General features: G+C 44.8%; 1 protein-coding gene across 4 annotated transcripts; it reads right to left on the bottom strand.

The window, feature by feature from the left end:
* Positions 1-852: 852 nt before the first annotated feature.
* On the bottom strand, positions 853-10,716 carry Zfp239 (zinc finger protein 239). 4 transcript variants are annotated; one of them, XM_087655439.1, is made up of 3 exons: positions 10,627-10,694; positions 6,456-6,475; positions 853-5,763 (listed from the first exon to the last, which is right to left on the bottom strand). In XM_087655439.1, the coding sequence occupies exon 3, from the start codon at positions 4,681-4,683 to the stop codon at positions 4,078-4,080; it is 606 nt and encodes a 201-aa protein (XP_087511565.1). In that variant the 5' UTR covers positions 4,684-5,763; positions 6,456-6,475; positions 10,627-10,694; the 3' UTR covers positions 853-4,077.
* Between the last annotated feature and the right edge of the window lie 12,847 nt (positions 10,717-23,563).

Raw genomic sequence — 23,563 nt, 5'->3', positions numbered from 1 at the left:
CAGAGCAGGGTTCCTCTTTGTAACAGACCTAAGGACTGGCAGTAAAGGCATGCACACCCAATATGTATCTTTCTTTAAAACAAAACAAAAAAACCTGTTTTATGTGTGTATGGGTGTTTCACCTGCAAGTATGCTTGTATACCAAGTTCATGTCTGATGTCCAAGGAGGCCAGAAGACGTTGTCAGATCCCTTCAGTTAGAGACGGTTGTGAGCTGCCATGTGGATTCTGGAAATCAATCCCAGGTCTTCTGGAGGAGCAGCAAGTGCTTTGAACAGCTAAGCCATCTCTCCAGCTCCTATTGTATCTTTCTTCAGTGGTTGGTAGAACTTTCTTGTAGCATCAAGGCCATGACTCCTCCTCTTCCTCCTCCTCTTCCTCCTCCTCTTCTTCCTCCTCCTCCTCCTCCTCCTCCTACTCTTCCTCCTCCTCCTCCTCCTTAGATTTATTTACTTTATTTATGTGAGTACACTGTTGCTGTCTTCAGACACACCAGAAGAGGGCATCAGATCCCATTACAGATGGTTGTGAGCCATCATGTGGTTGCTGGGAATTGAACTCAGGACCTCTGGAAGAGCAGTCAGTGTTCTTTACTGCTGAGCCATCTCTCCAGCCCGGTCATGAATTTTCTTTGAAATAAAGAATGTTATCAGCTACCAATCCAGTTCAGTAGGGCTACTGAGATAGGCTACTCAAGGGCTGTGGCGATGCTTCAACAAGTGGGGGTACTAACAAGTTAATGACCTGAGTTCATTCTCTGGAATGTGGTAGAAATCGAGAACCATGTCTTCTGGTTTCCCTCTGTGCAAGCAGCACTGAAATGCCCAAATGCATGCAAAATAAATAAATGCACTAAGATTTGTTATATTTATTTGTTTTACGTGTTTTGCTTTGCATATATGCATATGTACCACATGCATTCTTAGTGTCCACGGAAACGAGAAAAGGGCATTGGATTCTCTGTCACTGGTGTCAGATGTATCTAGTTTTCAGTTACTCTGTGGGTGCTGGGAAATGAACTTTGGTCCTCTGCAAGAGCAACAAGTAGTCCTAAGTGCTGAGCCATCTCTCTAGCACCAATCAGTGTCGTTTAAAATAGGAGATAGCTATTTAAGGTATCTCGACTGATTTGTTAGTGTGTGCCTTTAACAGGAATTCTCGTCTGAGCTGTGAACTTGGTGCTGCCATTCCTGTATTCCCCTTAATGTCTGCAGGATCTGGGTGCTGCTCTTCCGTTCCTGCCACCATCGACTGCTATCATTTTTCCACGAGCCAGGCTGTAGTTCTGTATTTTGTGTTTGTCCATCTACTAGTTCATAAATTTTAAGCTCCTGCCTTTATCAGCTCTTTCTCCTTGCTTTGTGTTAAGTGTGCTATGGGCTATGTAGCCCAGGCTAGCCTTGAGTTCATGATCCTTCTACCTTAGTCTTTACTACTCCTGTCCTTTTCTAGTTTCTTTGGGAGTTTGGATCATTTTGAAATTTCTCCTGCTCTAAGGTACACATTAAACACCACACCATTTCCTCTAAGCATTGTCTTAACAGGAGTCTCTAATTCTAATACAGTTATTCAATTCAAAATATTTACAAATTCTGTTTCTTTCATTTAGTCTGTTGCTCACTTAGGAGTCAGGTGCTGTTTAATTTCTAAATATCTGAAGGTTCTTCTGTTTCAAAGAGAATGTATCTTAGATGGTTTTTAAATTAAAAAAAATTAATTTCCACTTTTATTTGGTGCATGTATATTCGTGCACACACATGTGTGCCACATAGTGTATGGCATGTCAGAGGATAACTTTTGGGAGTTGGTTCTCTCTTTCTACCCTGGGAGTTCTAGGAAGCAAACCCAGGTTTTCAGGCATGACTGAGTCACTGCCCCCTCCATTCAAATTTTTTAAAAGAGATTTGTTTTCTAATTTATAATACACGCACTTGAAAATACATAGTATGATGTTGCTGAGTGGACTGTTGTACAAATATCAATGAATCCAGTTAGTGGACAGTGTTATGTAAGCCATACCCCCCAACCCCCCACCCCCGTTTGTGCTAGCCAGTTACTTCAGAATATGAAAATATCTCTAACTGGAAATGAGCCTGTACTTATTAACAGTGAAGCTTTATGTATATCGGAGCTAGAGAGCTGCTCTATTGTTGGATTCCCAAGGCCAGAAGAATCTCCATTTATGCCTCAGAACTTTTACTGGAGGGTAAGTTCTGGCTGGCTCTACATAGCAGCTGTGGAGAATAGTCCATGTATACATGGGACAAAGGGAATGTTCCACATAGCCTTGGGCTTTACTGTCATGGCTTTCCCAGCATGCTTCATTCCCATCTTTCATTTTATTAAGCACGTTTTAACCTAAAACCAAAACAGAGCTGTCTTTTCCTTAACCCCTTACTGTTAAGCCTCTGCACTAATAGAATGCCCACCCACCCATCTTCCTAGCCTGCGAGTTCTTGCTGAGATCTCATTTGACGATTATCTTCCTCTTGTTCTCGTAACTGCTGTAGTTTCTATAAGCAAACATTTACTACTATTTTGGGGACTGTCCTGAAAATAGATTAGACCTGTTTAACAAAGGCACATTCTTTAGTAGTTTCTCCATTAGTTAATAATACACACACACACACACACACACACACACCCTCCCTGGGTTTCTCTGTGTAGCCTCATCCCGGAACTCGCTCTGTAGACCAGGCTGGCCTTGAACCCAGAGATCCTCTTGCCTCTGCCTCCCAAGTGCTGGTATTAAAGCTGGGAGTGGGGCACCTCCCAGCTCCACTAGTCGATTTTAATTTATCAAGTCTGGCTATGGTTTCTGAAGCCTCTGATTGGCTGCCCCCTGTTCCCTGTGGACTGTTCCTCCAGCTCTGCCTCAGCTCCTGTGCTGAGTCACCCATTCTCCGTAGCACCCGATGCTAGGCTTACTCCCCTGACTACTTTGGCTATGTTGCTTTGGGATTTCTCCCTTGTTTGTCCTATGGAAGTAGTCCCGACAAACTAACTTCACTCGGTAAAAACTGATCGTTCGCATTCCTGAAAGCTGCCAGGGAGGAGGGACTGAGTGGACTTCCCATCACAGTAGCATGTGGGGAAGCACGTCCTATAGCGTGAGCGTACATTTTTGTATTAAACACAACAGATCGCCATGGCCGTTATACCCCCAGCTCCCCCACCCCGCCCTCGAATGGACACATTGTGTGATCATAGGTTAAAGAGGGCTATTTAGGACTTAAAAGGAATATGAAAAACAAGGCACATAATTTCAGAGGAAACATGAATTCCAGTTTCTCAGAGAAGGGAACCATGCTGTGCTTGGAAAAACACAAAGTTCTTGCAGGTAAAATTGAGGAATATACTTCGAATAACACTAGCAGAATTGCAATATATACTCTACCCAGGGAGGAGCCAGGACAGTCCATTCCTTGTATAACATAAGAAGAGCTGGTACTCGGGTGCTGTAAATGAAGGATTGGTGTCTTCCGTGAGGGGCTATATGTGAACAACCCTTACTACTTCTTTCCTTTGAGGAATGCAAAGGTAAGAGTTGAATGTATTAAACTGGGGCCCTCGGAGATGCCTCAGTCAGCAAAGTTCTTGTCTAGAAAGCTTGAGACAGAATCCATGTAAGAGAGTGAGGTGGCACACACCTGTAATCCTAGCCATGGTGAGGTGGGAAGTGGAGACAGATAGATCCTGGGACTCTGGCCTGGCTTACTTGGTGACATTCCATGCCATGACTAACAGACAGATCTCCAGTCTCAAAAAAACAAAACAAAACAAAACAAAAAAACCCGTGGTAAGCATCTGCGCACCTGAGATGTCCTCTGACCTCCACACACGTGCACACGTGCATGCACACACCAGCACAATGCATGTATGTACCCCTCTCTGCATGAACACACATTCCTACATGCACAAAGTATTAAGGTGGAAACTGTGGTGGGGTACTAGAGCTCAAACTCAGGGCTTTATACATGTTAGGCAAGCACTCTACCTCTGATATGCACACTCAGCCATGAAAAATATTTTTCTTACAATAAAAGTATTCTGAACTCCCGAGGGGGGCTCATGTTACTTAGTGAAGGTCCTTCCTGTGAACCCGCTGGTGGATGTGGAGGTTTGAGCTCTGGCTGAAGCCCTTCCCACACCTGCTGCATTCATACGGCTTCTCTCCCGTGTGGACTCTCTGATGGATGAGGAGTTTGGAGCTCTGGCTGAAGCCCTTCCCGCACTTGCCACAGTGGTAGGGCTTTTCCCCAGTGTGCACTCTGAGGTGGATTCGAAGGTCTGAGCTCTGGCTGAAGCCTTTCCCGCATTCGTAGCACTGGTACGGCTTCTCTCCTGTGTGGGTGCACCGGTGGATGTGCAGGTTCGAGCTCTGGCTGAAGCCTTTTCCACACTCCCCGCACTTGTAGGGCCTCTCTCCCGTGTGGACACGTTGGTGGATGTGCAGGTTTGATCGCTGACTGAAGCTCATACCACACTCCTCACACTCATACGGCTTCTCTCCAGTGTGGACTCTCTGGTGGATGTGCAGCTTTGAGCTCTGACTGAAGCCCTTCCCACACCTGTCACACTTGAAAGGTTTCTCACCTGTATGGACTGAATGATGGACAAGCAGACTTGAGCTCCTGGTGAAGCCCTTCCCGCACTTGTCACATTTGTACGGTTTCTCATCCATGTGGACTGCTTGATGCGGAAACAGACTTTGTGAAGCCCCGCCCACAAAGCTCAGAGCAGCTGAAGCCCCTCCCACGATGCTCTCGCCTGCAGGCTTTTTCTTTTAGGTGGTCTCTCTGATGACACATTAGTTCTGAGTTCTGAATGAAGTCCTCACCACACCGATCACAAGGGTATAGTTGTTCTGACGTGGGGATTATCTTGAAGAGATGACCATCTGGGTTGATGATAAGCATCCCCTCGGAATCACCAGTCACAGGATTCCTCTGTGTGGTCTCTCTGAAGACTCCAAGTGACTAATGGCGACCTCCATTTAAAAACGTCTTTATTGTTACAGTCAGAGGAAACTAAAGAGTCTTTGAACGGACATTTTGGCAAGTTGTCTCAGCAGAGAATGATGGAGGCGCCAGTTCTGTTCCATCAGGAGCAAGCCTGACGACGGTTCTCAGCACAGTGGTGTATGGGATGACAATACTCCTTATTCTTTTTCTCTCCCTCCTTCTTCAGTTACAGAGACCTTTTCCCCACCGAGGCTCCTTACACAAGCTCTCAGAGGAGTCCTGTCTGGACATTTGGCTCGGGATTTCAAAGATAAATATTTTTTTCCACTTTCAATATTTGTGAGATAACTTTAAAGAGTCACCACAATTTGTGGTTTTTGGATATATGGCAAGACACTTCTTCCCATTTTTGACAGCAATCTATTTCAATTATCCTTGTGTACTTCTTGAAGATTCACAATACAAACTCAACTTCCAGTTACTGACTGGCCATTTCTTCCCAAACTAGCCCCCAAGAAGCCCCCTATGGGAAGGCCCGAAGTCTTTTCTCTTTCTCCTGTGCTAAGAACTTTTATTTCACGTGTTAAGTGTGTCTGTGCCGAGCATGCCTGCCTGGTACTGCTGGAGGTGGAAGAGGTCACTGGAGCTCCTCGAACTGGAGGGACGGATGCTGAAGCACTGTGTGGGTGCCAGGAACTGAACTTACAGGAGCCAGGGGTGCTCTTAGTTTCTGAGTCATCTCGACAGACTCTTGAAGGCCTTTCTCTTGAAGATTCTCCACAGAATTGTGTTTGACTCTCCTAGGAAACAGAATTTTGTGGTAAGGACAAAGGATTCCAGACTAGGAGTAGCTTAGGCCCGAACACTTGATAACTCAGAACTTAGCTAGCTTTCTTTTATTGTCTTTTTTCTTCCTCCCTCCCTCCCTCCCTCCCTCCCTCCCTCCCTCCTTCCCTCCCTTCCTTCCTTCCTTTCCTTTCCTTTTCCTTTTCTTGTGGTGCTATGGATTGAACCAAGGATCTCATGCATGTTAGTCAAATATTCTAGCATTGTTCTGAAACCTCAGCCCTTAGTTTGTGCTTCTAGTTATATCTTTTGGGTTACTGTCAGAAGAGGGAAACCTGGGTTCACAAGATAGGCAATTCTTCCGATTATATGTGTGTGCGAGTGTGTGTGTGTGTGTGTGTGTACATTTACTATTGTGAAAGACCCTAAGTCTTGTACCTTACCACAAGTAACATCTCATTCCATTTCACTTTATTTTTGACTAAATGTCTATTTAATCAGTCTGTTATTTTCATAACTGTTAGAGCTATAAGATATAAAATAGAAATCTTTTTTCCTGACAAGCCTGGGAATGAAAGACAAATACATCAACAACAATAACACCAAATTAACGTCTATAAGCATACATAATACGAAATACCATACATAATACGAAATACTGTACACCAACCAGTTGTGGAAGCAGACTGCAGGCATGAAAACTCACATGTTCATGTTTTTAGAATTCTGAAAGAAAAAAAAAATAGGGAAGAAAGGTACAATAAGGAATAAACTATGACCCATTTAGGAAAAATCAAAGTAGCTCACCGTGAAGGAGCAGGAGCCCAGACCTCAGCCACTCCTCTTACAATGACAGTTGGCCTTGGAGACTGTGGTCCTTGAGTGACATCAAACTTATTCTCCAGACTAGCTGCTGCCCAGAATGTTCTTTCCCACCTCTCACGCCTGGCTCCTTAGCACCAGGCTCCAGCCAAGCTGCCGCCCCCCAGAAGTATCCTTGGCCATCTAATCCAGAGCGCACACTACCATGCTTCTGGTTTTAATTTCTTCATACTCTCTATATGTCCGATCCATCCCCGTTAAAGTTCCCCAGCATAGAGAGGCTGACATCATTCCTCAAGGCCTCAAGCAGGGCCTGGCACACAAAAGGGAACGATTACTCATTTAACTTCATGAGTCTCCTCTCGAGAATTTCTCAAACCACCTGTGGTGAAGAACCGTTACCTTGTCGTTTAACAAACATTTATTCTCAGTCTCTATGGCTTATGCCTTCTCGGATCTTGGGCTGATGCTAGCCAAGAAACCCCACTTTGCCAAGTTAGTGTGATGGAACGTGTTAGGAATGGAAGGACCAAACAGAGCCCAGAGTTCAGTGATACAAGGAAGTGCTCAGTAGCTATCTCTGTCTTATAACCCGGATTAGCTGAGGCAGCTTTCACCCAAGGCAGAGGCAACCGAGGAAACAGGACAGCCTGCAGCATGAGTGGCTAACTTACTGTGGGAGAGTGGCCTCAACATCCTAAGGCCAAGGGCAGCAGAAGGTGAGAATACCAGGAGTCTCCTGTTCCTCCTATTCCTATTGGACAAATACCAAGCTGTTTGGTGCCACAGATAGGGCATCAGATAACCTTCCACCTCCATGTCTGAGTCTCTCCTACTGTACCTAGCAATTTAACTAGGGGTGGGAAACAGTAACGCGGACACCGAGAAGCATGGCATCATACCTGGAGACATGGCATAGTCTACTACAGTGGACTTCCTTTTATGCTTCTGCCTGTTCATTCATTTCTATCCATCCTAGAAATGCCAGCCTCAGAACAGTTCACGAGTCTCTTTCTCAAGCATTACGATGCATCGGGGCATCCCCCCCTTCCCTGCCACACCCTTATTATGACAGGCTGTACAGTGCTCAATGATGGGACATGCTCATCCAAGCTTTAAATGCTTTAGCACCTATCACAGTGGACTTGGAATCTAGGTGACAAAGACCCGCTTTAAACGATGAGATGATATAAGTAACAGAAAACCTAAACATCTCACAGTTAATGTCTCATTTCAGAGATGCGGAAACCAGGGTTCATGACAATGAGGTGCCTTTCCCATGGTCACAGAGGAGGAGGAGGAGGTTGGCCTTTCAGCAGAAATCAAGGACAAACTCTGGTACATAGAAGAGTGCTGGTTAAAGTAATGCCCTTACATCAGAAGAAATTCGAGTGTGTGCACACTGTGTGTGTGTGAGCACATGCTTGCCACGGAATCTGTGTGAAGATCAGAAGAGAACTTGGAGGAGTAGGTCCCAGAGATTGAACTTGGGTCATCAAACTTTGTGGCGAGTGCCTTTCACTGAGCTTCCCTTTTTTTTTTTTTTTTTTTCTTTTTTTCGGAGCTGGGGACCGAACCCAGGGCCTTGCGCTTGCTAGGCAAGCGCTCTACCGCTGAGCTAAATCCCCAACCCCTTCACTGAGCTTTCTTTCATGCCCCAAGAATCTACTGTGCCTGCAACCAATAACTGTGTGAGTGTTGAATAAATAATCATCATGGAACTGACAGATGGGAAGAGAAGGAAATGAGCTGAACCAGGGCCTTACACGTGTTCATCTTTAAGTCCTCGTGACTTTCCAATCTCCTAGTCTGGAATCCTATGTTCTTACCGAAAAATTCTGTTTCCTAGGAGAGTCAAACACAATTCTGTGGAGAATCTTCAAGAGAAAGGCCTTCAAGAGTCCAGTGAGGTGTCTCAGAATCTAAGAGCACCCCTGGTTCTTGTAAGTTCAGTTCCCAGCATAAAAGCTCTAGTTAGGCAACTCATCTTACTTCCCGTTAGAATCACAGCATTACGCATATGTGGAGGTATTTCACAGGAACACTGGGTGCACGGAGATCGGGAGAATGAGAGAGGAGTTCTGTTCTCCTTCCATCAGGGCTAGGAATATAAAGTTTTAAAAGCCAGCATGTGGTTTTGATGCACCTTTTCAGGCATGGCTTTGTGGCCACTCAGCAGCCGTTTAACTATGTTCCTCATGTCCTTCACTTTCACAGCGAACAATGATCACCGGTTACTACACACGACACTTGCTTTCTCGTAGCTATAACCAAGTACCCAAATGAACGACTTAGGGAGAGAGTTATCTCAGTCACGGTTTTAGACCCCCATCATGGTAGGGCATTGTGGGAAGCCTGCTGTTCAGCTTGAGTCAGGCATAAAAGAGGGCAGAAGAGCAGGAAAGAGCCAGGGCGAAATAAGACTCACAAGGATAAGCTTCAACCCAGTGACCTGCCTCCTCCACCCAGGCTCCACCTTCTACAATTCTGCCACCTTCCAAGTCTCAAAGTTTCGATTCACAATGAAACATTCCTGAGGCTACAGCCCTCATGATCTAATACTCTCTGGAAACACCCTTAGAGACTCAGGAAGAAGTGTACTTCACTAATTCCTAGGAATCTCTCAATCCAAGATTAACCATCATACCCATGATGGTTACATAATGTCTGCTCACCAAGAAGATGAGTTCTTTGAAGACGAGATTCAGTTTATGATCGTGCTTTCCCACTTAGCGTTATACTAACTTTGAATGATCTCCGACAGCTACAGTTTCGATCTCAGTTTTCCAAAGGCTTTGTTCCTAACCTCTAACACCTCTGAGGTTAGGAGGAAGTGAAACCCTTAGGAGGTAGGATCTCATAGGAAGAATTTAGGTCACTGGGGATGTGCCCTTAAAGATGATATTGGGATCTAGGTCTTTCCCACAGGAGGTGAACCAAACTCTGTTTCATAGGTCCAACGACTGAACTGTGAACAGACAAAAATCTTTGCTCCTTACAAACTCATTACCTAGGATAGTTTGGTCTCAACAATGAAGAGGTAACATACACAAGTGAAATATCTGACAGGACAAGTCAACTTCCAGACTACAGGGCAAAAATGCTCTATGGAGGTAGAACCTTTCAGAAGAGTTTGGTTGGATGTTTCGAGGAGTACTCCACATGGTGGCAAGGCAGTGTAGAAAGAACTAATGTGGAACTTCCGGGTTAGCAGACCCTATGCCAAACCTGTTGATACCGTTTGCTAATACATAATAATTTAATGTCCCAAATTCTCTCGTTCCCTTGTATAAAATAACAAACTCACAACAAAGCTTGACAACAAAGAGAAAAACCACAGGGTACACGACCTCATTCTAGGCAACTACTCAATGGTGATTTCCTATTTCGTTCTAAGAAAAGCTGTATCTAGCTCAGAGATGAGGCATTTTTGGTGAAAAAAAGACTCCAAGTCACCTGAAGCGTGGTCATATTCTCAGGGAGGGGCAAATTCTTTGAAAGATAGTTCTGGCATACATGCCCATCTCCTCAGACTAACTTATTTCTGTTCTGGAGTAGCTGTTCTTGGGTTCTACACACCTTCTCTTACTGCGTGTATTACGGCTATCCAATATCCCTCGCCAGACCTTATTCTCAGAAATCTGACTGGTTTCTAGGATGCAGAGGGAAGCGCTGTGCAGCGGAAACCTTAGTACCCTTCGAGTCTCTTAGGGGTCTCAGGAGCCTCTCATGGTCTCCTGATGTCCACTAACATCATCATTGGAAAAGGGCCAAGTCACTCGATCGAAGAAGGCTAACCATTCAGTCCTCAGACCCACGCAGGCCAGAGCTTGGCCAAGCAAGAGGAGGATGTCTTCAGAGCTGCGGTTTGCTCTGGACCTCCGTTAGGGTGGCCTTGTTCACGGGTGTGACTGGGGGTACCGCGGCTGCTAACTCGAGGGACCTCAGCCGCAGGGCGCCTTCCCAGCTTCTGAGTCTGGCTCTGAGTAGCGATGTCCCTCTCGTCTGGACCAGGATACCGCTGCCCGCCCCTGGGGCAGCCCAGCCCTGCTCACCTCTTGCGTAGGTAGAACCCACACCTGGTAACGCAGGACTCCGGGACATCATCCAGGACTCGAACTACAAGTCCCAGCAGGCCGCAGGCAGGGAAGCGCTACTTCCACTTCCGGAGACAATGGGCCGCCGCTACTCTTGCGAATCCCCAGTTTGTGGTTGTGGCTGGTCCCATTATTGTTCACTCTTTTCGTTGCAGACACATACAGTTTCATAATACTTCCCAAGGTGTCTTTTGCTTGTTAAGATGATGCTGGAGGATAAATAACCAATATAAAATTATCTTCGACCTTAAAATTATTATGAAGCCGTTACCACTTTAAGTGAACAGTGTAGTGTATGTAACCACAGCATATAATCTCATCATTAGGGAGACTGAGGCAGGAGGTTTGTGGGTTCGAGAAGTCCGTGTCAAAATTTATAAAAGAAAAAGAATCGATCATTTCATAGATATTCTATGTTCTTATCTCTGGAATACAGTTTCCAGATACATATTGTGCTGCTCACTGATGTCTGTAATTCTAACTCCAGTGAACCCAACACCCTCTTCTGGCCTTAGGTTCCTGTATTCAAGTGTACAAAGTTACACACACACACACACACACACACACACACACACACACACAAACTTAAAAAACGGAATATTTTTTTAAAAAAACCAACAATAATGTATTTGGATATAAAGAACTAAAAAAGTGGATCATAAGATTGATTTAATAGACCAGTGGATTCCCAAATCAGAAAATGAATTTTAAACATAAAACAGACACAAAAAATTGATGCCATTAAATCTGAAAGAAAATGTCAACAAACTTCTAAGGACTCGATAGTATATGCAGTTAAGTTTCACTTGCCAAAAGGATTTCAGAGGGCTTTCTGAGTGTATGCAATCCTCTCCCAAAAGGGTCTTTCGGTCAGTCTGTGCCAAGTATATCCAACCTGTAACCAACATGTGCCCCAGGAAATCCGTGAAAGCCCATCACATAACTCGTAAACCTCAAACATGAGACTATTTTCACTACTCAATTATATAGTTATTTTTACCAATATTTTTTGCTATTTGCTTTCCTCTGTGTGTGTGTAGATACCCTTGCCACCCTGTGTGTGGCAGTCCGAGGACAACTTGCAGGAGTCAGCTCCTTCTTTGGGGATTGAGCTCAGTCTGGCAGGTGCCTTAACAAGGACAGCCTGATGGCTCTTCTGCACATGGCCTTTGTAAACGACAGCGGTGTGTCACAGAAGGTTGGACACACTGATAACAGCTGCCAGAGCACTGAATTTTGTTCTGCCCAAGAGGGTCTTAGGTTTTTCATAGCCGAAACTAGTAACAGGATGGCGGCTGGGGAAGGCCTATGGATAGAGCCAATGCTATTTGGAATAATTAAATTAGGTGTTGTGCTTTCAGACAAAAATAGATTATAACATTTAAGCCCAACATTTATGGGATCAACTTCCACTTTAAGGTGCATGCTTTCTTGATAATTTTTATTTCTATGATGTTCAAATCAACCTGAGAGTCCTGTCTTTCCAAAGTCAATACCAGTTTGTAGATATAGAGAACTACGAAAAACAGAAATTTCTCTTAATTTATTTTTAGAATTTATACATAGGTATTGTATTTACATACGTTTTCTTCTTCCCTTCCCTCCTTCCGACAGTGTTTTAGTTTGCTTTCTATCGCTGTGATACACTATTAAGACACAAACAGGGGTTGGGGATTTAGCTCAGTGGTAGAGCGCTTGCTTAGAAAGCGCAAGGCCCTGGGTTCGGTCCCCAGCTCCGGGGAAGGTGGGGGGGGAGGGACGGGACAAGACACAAACAGCCTGGGGAGGGAAGGGTTTATTTGGCTTACACTCCCCTTCCTCATTCCATTCCTTGGCTGAGGGAAGTCAGGGTGGGGACTATAGGCAGGAATGTTTGGGCAGGGACTGAAGCAGAGGCTACAGGCTGTGCTGCTCACTGGCTTCTGTGGGCTGTGCTGCTCACTGGTTTGCCTTCATGGCTCACTCACCTGCTTTCTTATTCTTCTAGGACCGCCTGCCTAGGGATGGCACTGCTCACACTGGGCTGGGCCCTTCCACATCAACCAATAATCAAGAAAATGTCCCACAAACTCGTCTAGATGCCCCACTGATGGAGACATCACTCCATTTTGGTTTCCTCTCCTAGATGACTCTAGCTTGTGGCAAGTTCATAAAAAACTAAACGCATAAACATTCCTCCCTGTCTGCCTCAGCTCAAATTTATGGCCTCATATTCTTTATTATTAGCTCCCTCTCATCTCATTGTGTGTATACAAATGTGTGTTCATATATATATATATATATATATATATATATATATATATATATATATGTATGTGTGTGTGAATATATAACACATATAAATATACTTAGTATTGCTTGTGTGTTTCTAGGGCTGACTGCTTGTATTGGATTACCAATTAGACAGCCCATACCTTGAGGAGACCGAGTCCCCCTTTCTCAGCAGTCATTGCTATAGCTCTTCATGTAAGGATGGGTCCTTTTCAGATTTCCCCTATGTTTCTGTGTTGTTTAGGCTACCATATTGTTGAGATTTTTTTTAAAGATTTTGTTTATTGGGGGTTGGGGATTTAGCTCAGTGGTAGAGCGCTTGCCTAGCAAGCGCAAGGCCCTGGGTTCGGTCCCCAGCTCCGAAAAAAAAAAAAGAAAAGGGAAAGATTTTGTTTATTATATATAAGTGCACTGTTGCTGTCTTCAGACACACTAGAAGAGGGCATCAGATCCCGTTACGGATGGTTGTGAGCCACCATGTGGTTGCTGGGATTTGAACTCAGGACCTGTGGAAGAGCAATCAGTGCTCTTAACCACTGAACCATCTCTCCAGCCCTGTTGTTGAGATTTTATGGGTGCAGTTTCTCTATTATTCCTAGAAGACACAAGCTCACAGAACACTTCCTGGTCCTTTGACTCTTGTAAACTTTTTACTTTTTTCTTTTCTCTTCTTTTCTTTTCTATTCCCTTCCCTTCCCCTTCCTTCTTTCCTTTTTTCCTTCCTTCCTTCCTTCCTTCCTCCCTGTCATTTATTTATTTATTTATTTATTTATTTATTTATTTATTATATACAAGTACACTGTAGCTGTCTTCAGACACACCAGAAGAGGGCATCAGATCTCATTATAGATGACTGTGAGCCACCATGTGGTTGCTGGGATTTGAACTCAGGACCTCTGGAAGAGCAGTCAGTGCTCTTAAGCACTGAGCCATCTCTCCAGCCCATCTGTCTGTCTTTCTTTTTGTGTCATGGTGTGGATGTATCAATTGTCATTTCGCACACTATGGAAAGCAGTTGTCTCCATTTTGGTCAGTTGTAGCTTTCTGTAATTGTCTCTGCTGCAAAAGAAACTCCCAGAGTGAAGGACGAGAGCACATGCATCTATGTGTATAAGGATAAGTATTAAGAGTGCTGTTAGAGGGGGCTGGAGAGATGGCTCAGTGGTTATGGGGACCGACTGCTCTTCCAGAGGTCCTGTGTTCACTTCCCAGCAGCCACATGGTAGCTTACAACCATCTGTAATGAAAAACTTCTGGTGTGTCTGATGACAGCTACAGTGTACTCATATGCATAAAAATTAATAAATAATTCTTTAAAGAAAGAATACTGTTACAAATTATACTGTTTTGGGGACATGCCTATACTAAGTTATCTATGCTCCATGGACTTACAGCCACAGATAGGCTTATAGTACCAGATATGTAGCCCATTCTTTTGTTTGGGTCTTAAGTCCAATCAGATGGCTGTTGGCTACCACTAAGATAAAAGGGCCATTGCTGAACCTTGGGGACATCTATTAAAATGATTTATTATTTATTCTCTTGTTTTATGTACAGCAGTGCTTTGCCTGCATGTGCAAATGTGCACTGTGCGTCCTGCCTGGTCCCACAGAACTCAGAAGTGGGAGTTGTTAGATCCCCGGAACTGGAATTACAGATTATTTGCTTGCTTGGTTTTTCAAGACAAGGTTTCTCTGTGTAGCCCTGGATATCTTGAAATGTACTCTGCAGAACAGGATGGCCTTGGACTCAGATATGGCTGCCTCTGCCTCCAGAGTGCTGGGATTTGTAGAGGGTCCCTGCAAGTTACAGCAGGCAGGGAAACCATCCTTGAAGAGACAAGAATGAAACTCGGTTCAGCCTGGTTTAGGTACCAGTCCTAGGCCAGGACACCAGTTCATTTATTTTAGTCATATTTAAACACAGCACAATTTTGGAAACAAGTTTTCTGGTAACAACTTAGCCCAGTGAGTGGTGAGTACACAAAGCTTAAGACATGCTTCCCTGATGCTCTTTACAAGGTATATATGACTTTCTTCTTACGATGGATTCTTGTTGACTGAGAAACAATGCTCAAGAAAAGGGTCTAGGGAGGATGACTGAGGTAAATATAATGCCTACAGGAGTCAGGATCACCCTGGCCCTATGGTTACACAGAAGTCACAGGCCATTGTAAAGTACAACTTACATCTCTCACAAGAGTAGCTTTTATGACCTAGAAGTGATGTTCGAGGTTTTAGGAGGAAAGGGTCTAGGATAAGTAAAACGAGTTCTGGGAGATGTGGCAGAGCCTAGCTCATCAGATACCAGACGATTGCCAGGTTATAAACTATATCCGTTCCTAGCATTCCAGGAAGAAGAGAGGTTAAACATTCCTCCCTTTGAAGGATGCCTGTGCAAACTTTCCTGGCTTCTCCAGTACCCACTGTGTGCACAAGGGTTCTTTTGTCCTTTATAGGGATTAAAGGTGCACACACCTCGTGGGCTATAGAAAGTTGTTTACTCCATAGGTGTTGGAAACTGAATCCAGGCTCTGTGCAAGAACAACAAATGCTCTTCACCCCTGATCCATCTCCCCAGCTCCATTTTGGGGGGATATTCCTGCTGTGCTGGGCATCGTGGTTTATAGGTATCACAGTAGGACTATCCTTAATGGGCTGACCCTGCAACCATAGTTGTTAAATCAAGAGATGCTCCACAGATTTGCCTGTGGGAGGAATTTTCTCAACTGAAGGCCCTTTCCAGATGGCCAGGGCTTGTGTCAGTTTAACAACCACCACCATCATCATTACCACCACCACCACCACCACCATCACCACCACCACCACCACCACCACCACCACCACCACCACCACCACCACCACCACCACCACCACTACCTACCTAGGTGAGCATGGTGCTGCCCACCTTTAATTCCACAATTCAGAAGGCAGATGCGGGGTGGGGGGGATCTTTGTGAGCTTGAAGTTAGCTTGGTCTACATAGAGTTCCAGGACCACCAGGACTGCATAGAACTTATTTCAAAAATTATATCACGTAGAATATTCTGTGTGTATCTCTTCGTCCATTTGCTATATCATGCCATTTAATGTATGACATTAAATGTTTTTTTTTTTCAGATGACCTTTCTATTGGAGAAAATGGGGTGTTGAAATCATGCACGATTGCTGAATTGGGGTTATTCTGTCTTGAATTCCAGTATTGTGCTTTCTATGAAATTGGGTGTGCTAGGGTTTGGTGTATATATATTTAGGATTGGAATGTCTTCTTGGTTAATTGTTCCCTTAATCAGAGTGAACAGAATGAAATAGCCTTTCTCTCTTTCTTTCTTTCTTTCTTTCCTTCTTTCTTTCTTTCTTTCTTTCTTTCTTTCTTTCTTTCTTTCTTTCTTTCTTTCTTTCAAGATGGGCCTTCTCCAAGAAGTTGTGACTCTCCTGGAACTCATTCTGTAGATCAGGTTGGCTTCGAACTCACAGAGATCACCTGCCTCTGCCTCCTGAGTGCTGGGATCAAAGTACACATCTACTGCCCAGATTGAAGTAACTTTCTTTTATCTCTTCTTTTTTTAATGAATTACTCTTTATTTGCTCTGATTTGATGTCAACTTTATTTTTTTCTTTTATTGGATATTTTCTTTATTTACATTTCCAATGGTATCCCCTTTCCGGGTTTCCCCTCTGGCAACCCCACCCCATCCCCTCACCCCCCTCCTTCTAGGAGAGTGCTCATCTACCTACCCACCCACTCCCTCCCACCTCCCCACCCTGGCATTCCCCTACACTGGGGCATCAAGCCTTCACTGGTCCAAGGTCCTCTTCTCCCCTTGATGCCTTGGTGCCCTGGGGTGTCTGGTTGGTTGATATTGCTGTTCTTCCTATGGGGTTGCAAACCCCCTTTTATCTCTTCTGGTGAATCTTAGTGTGAGGTCTGTTTTGTGAGCTATTAGGATAGTATGATGCTTGTTTCCTAGTCTTGGCTTGGGGTATTTTCCAATTATTTTACTCGAAGGTGGTACCTGTTCTTGGTAGTAAGCTGAGACTCTTGTAGACAACAAAAAGATGGGTTTTCTTTCTTTTTCTTGTGTAGTCCTGACTGTTCTGGAACTCACTCTGTAGACCAGTCCTGCCTTGAACTCCGAGATCTGCCTGCTGAGTTGTGAGATTAAAGGCAGGCACCATCGCTGTCTGATTGGATTTTGTTTCTTAATCATTTCAACCTATTGGTGTTTTTTTTCCTTTCTCACTGGAACTTACTTTGTAGACCAGGCTGGCTTGGAACTCACAGAGATCTGCTTGCCTCTGCCTTTTGAGGGCTAGGATAAAAAAACTTACATAATTCTTAGGTGTAGTTCCTCGGGAGCCGTGTTTTGTTTTGTTTTGTTTTTGTTTTTTCTTTCTTGCTTTCTTTTTCTTTCTTTCTTTTTTTTTTTTAAAGACAGAGTTTATAATTGGCCCGACAGCTCTTCAGTTTGTCTAGGCTGACTGCTTGTCTCTACCTTCCTAGTGCCTTAAAAGTGCACACCCCCGTACCAGCTTTCTTCACCTTGGTTTTGGGGATCTATGTTAAAGCAAGAACTTTACTGACTGACCTATCTTCCTAGCTCTGTGTCTGTTTTTAAAATAACAATATTGGGTCCAGAGGGTAGTGGAGTTGGAATTCGGAGGCCCAAGCCTATATAGGCCCTGAAGAATAAAGATTTAAATACAGAGCCGTGGCTAAACATCTGAAGTTCATAGCCAGGACCGTGCTGGCTCAGGAGGCGAACGTGGAGATGCCTACAGGACCCAGAACAGAATCCTCACCACCGACGGGCTTACTGACGTCATAAAGCCGACGACACCATTGTGAGAAGCCTTGCCACTGCCGCTGCTGCCAGAGCTCCCTCTGTGAAACATGCCGGAGGATCTACAACAGGGAAATGGCTCGAAAGATTAAAAGAACCACGTAGACCCATGGCTGGGCTGCCAAGGCTTGGGGATAGAAGCCCACATTAGTTCTATGTCCAACTCCTTTCTTTTTTCTTTTTTTTTTTTTTCGGAGCTGAGGACCGAACTCAGGGCCTTGCTCTTGGTAGGCAAGCGCTCTACCACTGAGCTAAATCCCCAACCCCGCCAGCTTCTTTCTTTATCCAACCAATTTCTGTTTACAATAAACTCAATCACAGGTGAACAAAAAAAAATAATATTTATTTTATTATATATTGTCAACAATTATTTATTACTTTACCTGTTGTTTTTCTTTTTTTCGAGATAGGGTTTCTCTGTGTAGCCATGTCTGTCCTGGACTTTCTCTAGATCAGGCTGGCCTAGAATTTAGAGATCTGCCTGCTTCTGCCTCTGGAGCTTTGGGATGAAAGGCTTGAGCCGCCATGCCTGACTTAATAATTATTTTATTTGTATCTTTCCTAATATTTCATTTCTCCAGGTTCATGACAGAATATTCTCCACTGATTTCTATAAGGTGTTCTGTTAAATTTATTTATACCATCCTCTTGAATTTTTCTCATGTGTGATATAAGGTAGAGTTAACGTTTACCCACATTACTAATTGCATTGAATATGAATTAAAGAAACCGCAGATAAAACAGCAAAATGCATCAATGCCACATTAAGGAATGAAAAAAAAATTTCCCCTTGGAATAGTTTACTGTCTCCAGCAGGAATGTAGGACCTTGTAGTCGGTATAACAAAATCCTATTTTATTAGGCTGAGTGTCATCACCCAAGGTTCACACTCTTATTAGTCCTAAGCCTATCCCCCCAAAGTGCTCACCTGTGCTTCATATCTTAGCAGAAGGTCAGGTTCACTTTCCCACGGCTTGAGAGTCAGGATCCAGGGGGCGGAGGCTCCACTTGTAGGGCAGATCAAGGTGATGTCTCTCCAGTGTCCCCAGCGGTCCTGAGCATGTGCAGAGCAGAGCATTGCTCTCGGTCTCTGCTTGTGTACTGTGTATCTGGCTGTCTTGAGTGAGTGATGTCCCTGGGTTCTGGATAGCAGGTACAGCCTTGGGTCTGTAGTGGGGGTTCTCGATTAAGCAATTTTTTTTTTTTTATAAAAGATTTATTTATTTATTATATATAAGTACACTGTAGCTGTCTTCAGATACACCAGAAGAGGGCATCAGAACTCTTTACAGATGGTTGTGAGCCACCATGTGGTTGCTGGGAATTGAACTCGTGACCTCTGGAAGAGCAGTCGGGTGCTCTTAACCGCTGAGCCATCTCTCCAGCCCCGATTAAGCAATTTTTACATGTCAGTTTTTATTATGTTTTTTCACATGTACCCTCAGGTATACTGAACTTTGAATTCTCTGTTTCTCTTCATCTGTCTGTAGTTTGGGGTCTGTAGCTTGTCTGTTTTTGTGTATATGATCTGTTGGCTTCTGTTGCTGGATAGTGTTACTTGTCTGTGTGTCTGATCTGTGTCTGTCTCCAACAAAGGATTGTGCTCTGTATTTACTGAGCAGCACAGAAAACATGGTGTGGGAAATGAAGGAGGAATTCTTTTAACAGAGCTTTACAAGGGAAGACGTTACTTTACTAACCTGGACGGAATATCACTCAAATCCATGAATAGTTGCTACATGTTGATCCCAACATTTATGGGACGTTCATTGTTTATGGCTGCTTTCAACCTGTGGGCTGCTTGGAGTGAATGTTCCCAGTACATACATTACTCGGAGGCCGGAAACAGTATCTAACAAGCTACGCATCAGTTTACGTTGTAAGAGATGATTACATGGGTAAGCCAAGGCATAGTAAGGTTACATGATACCTTTTTTTTTCTTCTTTTTTCTGGAGCTGAGGACCGAACCCAGGGCCTTGCGCTTGCTAGGCCAGCGCTCTACCACTGAGCTAAATCCCCAACCCCTACATGATACCTTAAAGGCAGGTTAAACATAAAGTTTGTGGGCTTCTGGGATCTCTTGGATCCAATGTTGCCGCAGGATCCCCTGCTTCCCTCCTTTCTCTGGAGTTGGGAGTGGGGGTGTCTGTGAATAGTTGTATTCATCTGCCAAGGCCTTGGTGAGAACGTGTATGGCTTTTTGGTCATAGAGATACCGGTTGGACTGAAGTGGATATGGGCTTCCACTTTAGTCAGTAAGTCTCTTCCTAGTAAAGGGGTACAGGTATTCGGGGATGACCATAAAAGAGTGAGATGCCCACAGAAGAGTGAGATACCTGCCCCTTTCCCAAATCGACAATCCAATAATATGAGTCCACCTCACTGCCCCCCCCCCCCTTCTTTGAGACAATAGTCCCAGAAGTTGTTTTAGAATGGAGTGTTGTTCCTCTTTGTTCACCAAAAACTCGATGGGCTCCCCCTCCACTTTTAGGGGCGCTGCACCTGTCTCCCCTAATCGCCCATTTCCTTTATCTCCAGCCCCTTAGCCTCCATGAGGGGTTTCCACTCCGGGCGTTCACTTTCCCAATGTCCTACCTTCTTACAACAGACACTTGATCTTTCTGTAATCCTGACTTCACCCTCTTCTCTCTCTCTCTCTCTCTCTCTCTCTCTCTCTCTCTGTATTTCCAAATGCCACCTTTTCTTTAGTTGTTCTCTTTTTTCATTAGGCCCTGCGGATGCTGCCAAGAGGATCTTGGCCAATCACTCTATCTCCGGAGTGTCTCTATTGTTTTACTCCTTCTCTGCCATTGCTACCATCAATCTCTTACCCTGAAACCTTCTAGTCTTTGCAATTTAAGATGAATATCTGGCGCTGCCTGGTTGACAAAGGCCATATTTACCACCCACTGGTTTTCCTTGGCTTCTGGGTTGAAGGGTGTGAACGTTCAGTAAGTTTCTACCAGCTGTTCCAGGAAGACCCCTGGTGATTTCATTCTGTTCCTGCTGTATCTGGCTCACTTTGGACAAATCTGTGGGCCACCCTGAGACATCCTCCCCCATCAGAGTCTGGCACCGTGTTGAAGTCTCAATCAGTCTGGGTGAAGAGGAGCCTCTCGCTGATGTAGTCTGGATTTGTAGTTGGTGTCTTTTTTTTTTTTTTTTTTTTTTTTTTTCTTTTTTTCGGAGCTGGGGACCGAACCCAGGGCCTTGCGCTTGCTAGGCAAGCGCTCTACCGCTGAGCTAAATCCCCAACCCCAGTTGGTGTCCTTTTGACCCAATTTCCTGGCCTAGGTCAGGATCTTCTCTTTTTCCTCAGAGGTTAAGAGGATCTGGAGCAACTGGTAACCACCATCCCCTGTAGGCTGATGTGTGTAAGAACAGTCTAGCAAAGCAATATGTTTTCAGGCTTTTCAGAGAATTTGGGATTTTGTAACTTCCCATTGAGAAAGGTCACCATAGAGAAAGGCCGGTGAGCAAACTTCCCTGTGTGTTGGAGGGGACAAATGTCCTCAAGGGAAGTATGGTGGATTCAGCCTCTGGAGGCTATTCTTCCTGCTGACTACATTCTCCCCATGGCTCCCTCTTACCTTAGCTTCACTTTCCACAGCTCCCATCCCAGCCCCCAACCCTGCCCCCTGCCGGTTCCCCCTCCTGCCACACCCTCCCCAGGATTTCCAGACGGCCTGTAAGGTAGGGGTGGAGAGAGAATTTCCTCTTCAAAATCTTAATCAGGCTGGAGGCTCTTCCGCCAGGGTCTGCCTGATGGTTATATAGTCAACCTGGCTCAGGTGGCTTTCCATAGACCTACAGTCGGTGGTGAGGCCACATATTCCTTCTTCAGGCCGTCCCACATTGAAGATGGATCAGTCATTTCTGCAAAAGACAGACATCTGTTTTCTTTTCCACATGAAGTCCTTGTCTCCAGGTAAGTCCAGGCCTCAGAAGCTGCCCTACCACTGGGCCTGAGGCAAGGACAATGGGTCAGCAGCTGTTTCCAGACTTCCTCAGCTACTTCCTCAGTAAAGTTCCCAGACCAGCCTAGCAGGTTTCCAGCTTCCACACCCCGGTAATGGAATGTCCATAGAGATGGATCCGACAGATTAGCACAGAGGTCACCTACCCAGGAATTCCCTGATGTGCTTGGAATCAGGCCTGCACGCTCACTTGGGTGTCTCTGTCTTAGTAGCGGGAGATCCCAGCATGCTGGACTTCTGCTCCAATTCGTTTTCTTTCCAGCTTTTAATCAGAATTCATTCTCCAGGCTGGAAAGGAGTAGAGGAGTTGGAATAAGAAGGCCTTGTAATCTAAGAGAGAACAAAAGGAAGGTTCCCGAGAACCTGGTATTTGGTTTCCGTGGTGATCAGTGGCTCTTCTCAGGTAAAGCAATGTATATAGCATTTCGTAAGGGGATAGTCCAAGTCCTTCTGAGGGGCTGTGTGGATTCTAAGCAAAGCTACAAGCAAACATGTTGTCCCAGGCAATTTAGTCTCTAGAATTAATTTAGTAATTTGCCATTTAAAGGTCTGATTAATTTTTACCAGAGAAGGGGGGGGTTCCCAAGGAGTATGATCGTCCCAATTAATGTCTAATGCGTCCGTCCATGAGGCCTTTTAGATTACTGGTGATAAGGTGGCATTTATGATCTGAGTCTGTAATTTCTTTTCCTTTTTTGTTTGTTTTCGCAGACAGTGTTTCTCATGTAGCCTTGGCTGTCCTGAAACTTGCTCTGTAGACCAGGATGGCCTCGAACTCATAGAGTCCCGAGATTAAAAGTGTGTGCCGCCACCACCCAGCAGAGAGTCTGTATTTTCTACAAGGGCTAATTGTGTCACAATCCTAACCGTATCAGCCCTGTAGCTAGGAGGAGGAAGGCCTCTACCCACCCGAGGGGTTTCCATAGACATAGTCAATGCTTCAGGTTTTCTACGTAGGTGATTCTGTGCAGTCCTCTTGGTTACTTTGAAAGAGTTTCAGTTCAGGGGGTCTCCCTTCTGGGGTTTGTTTCTCATTCCGCCCTTCGCTGGTTAGAGATGGTGTGGACCCCCATCCCATTGTAACTTTGCATTATAGCACACACACTCTGAGGTTCTCAGGACTCCCTACCCCCCTTTTATGAGATGCAACGCTGCTGGAGGTTTTTGGAGTCTCTCTGATCAGTTAGCTCCTCTCCTCCTCTGGGTCCTGACTGACCTTGAGGCCAAGGGCTAGGAGGCTGTCCTCTGACTTTCTTTCCTCACTGGTGCGGGCATCCAGGCTTTGTTGGACACCCAGAAGGATGGCGTCCCCAGTCTTGTAATTTCAAACTTGGTGTAGCATTTAAATAAGGCTTAGTCAAAACAACCCGATTTTAAAGAACCTTTTGTTTTGTTTTGACTCGGTTTCCCCAGGTGGTTAAAACCCAAGGATGCCAACAAGACCACAGGTAGCGACCTTGATTGTCCTTAACATCCTGTTCTTTTAAACCAGTTCTTGTGTGTTACCGTGGTAACGCACAGTGTGCATGTACTGTGTGTTACAGTTTAACAAGTATAAACCAGTTCTCGTGTCTGTAGAGCACTATAATCTTGGGGATTTTCTGCTGGCTTCTGCCTTGAGCATTGAGATTAAAGGTGTGGCCATCACATCTGTCTAACCGTAGGGATTTTTTCTGCCTCTGGTTTTCCTTGTGTGGCCTTGGCTGCCCTGGAACTCATTCTGTTTACAAGGCTGGCTTCGAATTGAGAGGTCTGCCTGCTTCTGTTCCCCGAGTGCTATGATCCAAGGTGTGTGCTACCACT

The sequence above is a fragment of the Rattus norvegicus genome, chromosome 4 (assembly GCF_021556685.1).
Source record: "Rattus norvegicus strain SHRSP/BbbUtx chromosome 4, alternate assembly SHRSP_T2T, whole genome shotgun sequence".
Taxonomy (NCBI): domain Eukaryota; kingdom Metazoa; phylum Chordata; class Mammalia; order Rodentia; family Muridae; genus Rattus; species Rattus norvegicus.
This window is presented reverse-complemented; position numbering and strand designations above follow the sequence as displayed.

Excerpts from the sequence above, each read along its gene's own strand:
- Zfp239 (XM_087655439.1), bottom strand. The coding sequence starts at position 4,683 with ATGGATGAGAAACCGTACAAATGTGACAAGTGCGGGAAGGGCTTCACC.